Source organism: Drosophila kikkawai, chromosome 3R, assembly GCF_030179895.1.
Source record: "Drosophila kikkawai strain 14028-0561.14 chromosome 3R, DkikHiC1v2, whole genome shotgun sequence".
NCBI classification, from domain to species: Eukaryota; Metazoa; Arthropoda; class Insecta; order Diptera; family Drosophilidae; genus Drosophila; species Drosophila kikkawai.
This window is the reverse complement of record NC_091731.1, coordinates 106,655-109,580: the sequence shown is the minus strand read 5'-3', so window position 1 is coordinate 109,580 and position 2,926 is coordinate 106,655. Positions and strand designations below refer to the sequence as shown.

The window sequence follows — 2,926 nt, the reverse complement described above, 5'->3', positions numbered from 1 at the left end:
CGACTACCATATAAAGCTGCTATATTCCGCCGAGCATGCACATAAATGCATTCAAGGATGTAATCCAGGAGATTGCCCAAGACGCTCGGGGACGATCCCCGGAAATAATTGCCGGGGACTTCAACGCGTGGTCCACCGCGTGGGGGAGCACGGCAACAACTCAGAGGGGAACCGCCTTACTAGATGCCCTGGCGACCCTGGATGTCTGCCTTCTTAACGACGGAGGCAAATGCACATACAGCAAGGCAGGCCGAGAATCAATTATCGACCTAACCTTCGCCAGCCCGGAGCTCACTAGGAACGTCTACTGGGAAGTCACTGACCTCCTCACCTACAGCGACCACGCAGCGATAGTGACAAAGACGAGTCACTCCCTGCCGAGCCTTCCGAATCGGCAACCTGCCTACAAAGTAGGCACTCTAAATGTCGAGGAACTTCTAGAAAACATGGATGGCAATACCATTTCTGGCTACTCAAACACTTGCGCAGACGAGGTATCTGCGAGGATCAAGACAGCTTGCGATGCGGCAATGGAGAGCTCGACTAGAGGACATAGAAGGAGACCAGTCCCCTGGTGGAACCAAGAGATAGCCACAGCCAGGAAAGAGTGCATCTCTGCGAGGCGCAGGTGTCAACGAAACCGTGGACGGCCCATGCAGGAGCTATTTGAGTCTCGCTATAGGGAAAGGAAAAAAGCTTTAAAGGTGGCCATTAGAGCAAGCAAGAGAGAGTGCTTCCAGCAGCTGTGTGACGAGTCCGACCAGGATCCTTTTGGATCTGCCTACAATCACGTCATGGGTAAGCTCAACCGACAGCCGACCCCAACAGCCCAGGAACAGCTTGGAGCGATAATCTCCACCCTCTTCCCTGCACAGCCGCATCTTATGCCACCCAATATAGCGGCGGGCGAAACTATCATCATCAACGAAGAGGAAGTCCTAAGCGCGGTGGCCAGCAGCAAAATATCCAAGGCCCCGGGACCAGATGGCATCCTAAACGCGGCACTGCACGCCATAATCAGGGTAAACACGAGCCTATTCACAGAGCTGTACAACTAATGCATCGGCGAACATACCTTTTCCGAGAGTCTGGAAGCAGCAAACCTCGTGCTTATCCCGAAACCAGGTAAACTGAACGACAATCCTTCCTCATACAGACCCCTCTGTATGCTAAACACATTGGGGAAGATATTTGAGCGCTTCATATGCAGCAGACTGGAGAGAGAAACCGAAGAACGCGGAGCACTCTCGTGCCACCAGTATGGGTTCCGAAAGAAGAGAAGCGCAATCGACGCGATCCGAGAAGTGACCCAACTTGCAGCAATAAGCAATACTGCCTTGTATGTACCCTCGACGTCAAAAACTCATTTAATTCGCCAAACTGGAGCCTAGTCCTGCAGACATTGCAGCGCGCCGGCATATCTGGATACCTGATTAAGCTAGTAGCCGACTATTTCAAAGACCGAGTCCTATTTTATGAATCGGATACCGGCAACCAACAGCATCAAGTCACAGGAGGCCTACCGCAAGGCTCAGTTCTTGGGCCTATCTTGTGGAACGTCATGTACGACGGGGTTCTCAGACTGCCATTACCCCCTGGCTGCGAGGTAGTGGGGTTCGCTGATGACAATGCACTGGTCACGGTGGAGAAGCACCTTACCGAAGGAGTGCTCATAAGCATCAGAAAAATAGTAAAGAAGGTGAGCTTCAGGGTCGGCTCGACTATCATCGAGTCCACCCCGGTGATCAAGTACCTGGGAGTCATGAACGACCACAGGCTGAACTTCAAGACCCACCTGGAAAACGCAGCGGCCAAGGCATCCAAACCTACTGCTGCCATCTCGAGGATGATGGCCAACAACCGCGGCCCCAAGCAGCATAGCAAGCGACTGATAGCGACAGTGGTGACCTCGACCATCCTGTATGCCGCGCCAATATGGGCTGAAGCCATGCAGAGATAGAGATTCCATCCAATTGGGGTGCGATTGCGAAAATGGCAGCATCCGTGATGCAAGAGCTGAGAACCCGGGAGCAGATCCGACGCACCGAGGATACCTGAAGAGAACCGGAGAACGGATCCCTGAAGAGCGGCAACTGACCGCCAGCGGACATTTCTATTTCTTAACCTTACTCTATTTCTTATGTACAATACTTATATCTATTAAATAAAAATAAAAAATAAAATAAAAATAATAAAAAAAACACACTCACACAGGGATGAGGAAGTGAAGTGATATACGAAATACATAGCCTCAACGACTGAAGTGTTCCAAATCGGTTATCGATATTACTATCGATTAGAATATTCTTTTGGACGACTACTGTACAAATTTCAATCAAATCGGTCCCAAAGCTTTTTTAAAACCACGTGTGGAAGTTTGCAAGCTCGTGAATTTTAAGGAATGGAAAAAGAGCAGTACCGATCGGTGATAAGATTCCTATTTTTGGAAGGGAAGTCGCGCTCCGAAATCAAAGAGCGCTGTGTATGGTGGCTCTTCTCCGTCGATGGCGACCGTCAAAAATTTGAATGAATGAAAACAATGAATTTTAACGTGGTCGCATATCCGTTTTTGTTGAGTCACGCCCAGGTGCCCCAAAAACGGCTAGTACGGAGGAAAATATGAACAAAATCCATGACCTCGTATTGGGAGACCGCCGATTGAAGGTGCGCGAGATAGCCGATACAGTAGGCATCTCAAAAGACCGCGTGGGCTATATCCTGCACGAAGTTTGGGGGATGAGAAAGCTGTCGGCGCGATGGGTGCCGCGTTTGCTTACTGCAGACCGATTCGATGCCGAATTGCGAAAAAATCGGCCCCATTTGGCCAAAAAAAAGTTCTTTTCCACCATGACAATGCACCGGCACACACCTCCGCTCTCGCCACCGCAAAGTTGGTCGAATTGCGGTACGAATTGCTGCCCCATCT

General features: G+C 50.3%; 1 protein-coding gene across 1 annotated transcript; it reads left to right on the top strand.

Annotated features, from left to right (window-relative positions):
• The first annotated feature begins 1,561 nt into the window (after positions 1-1,561).
• LOC121503260 (uncharacterized) lies at positions 1,562-1,960 on the top strand. The gene has a single exon (XM_041777522.1). It carries the CDS (start codon positions 1,562-1,564, stop codon positions 1,958-1,960), a length of 399 nt encoding a protein of 132 aa, XP_041633456.1.
• The last annotated feature ends 966 nt before the right edge of the window (positions 1,961-2,926 follow it).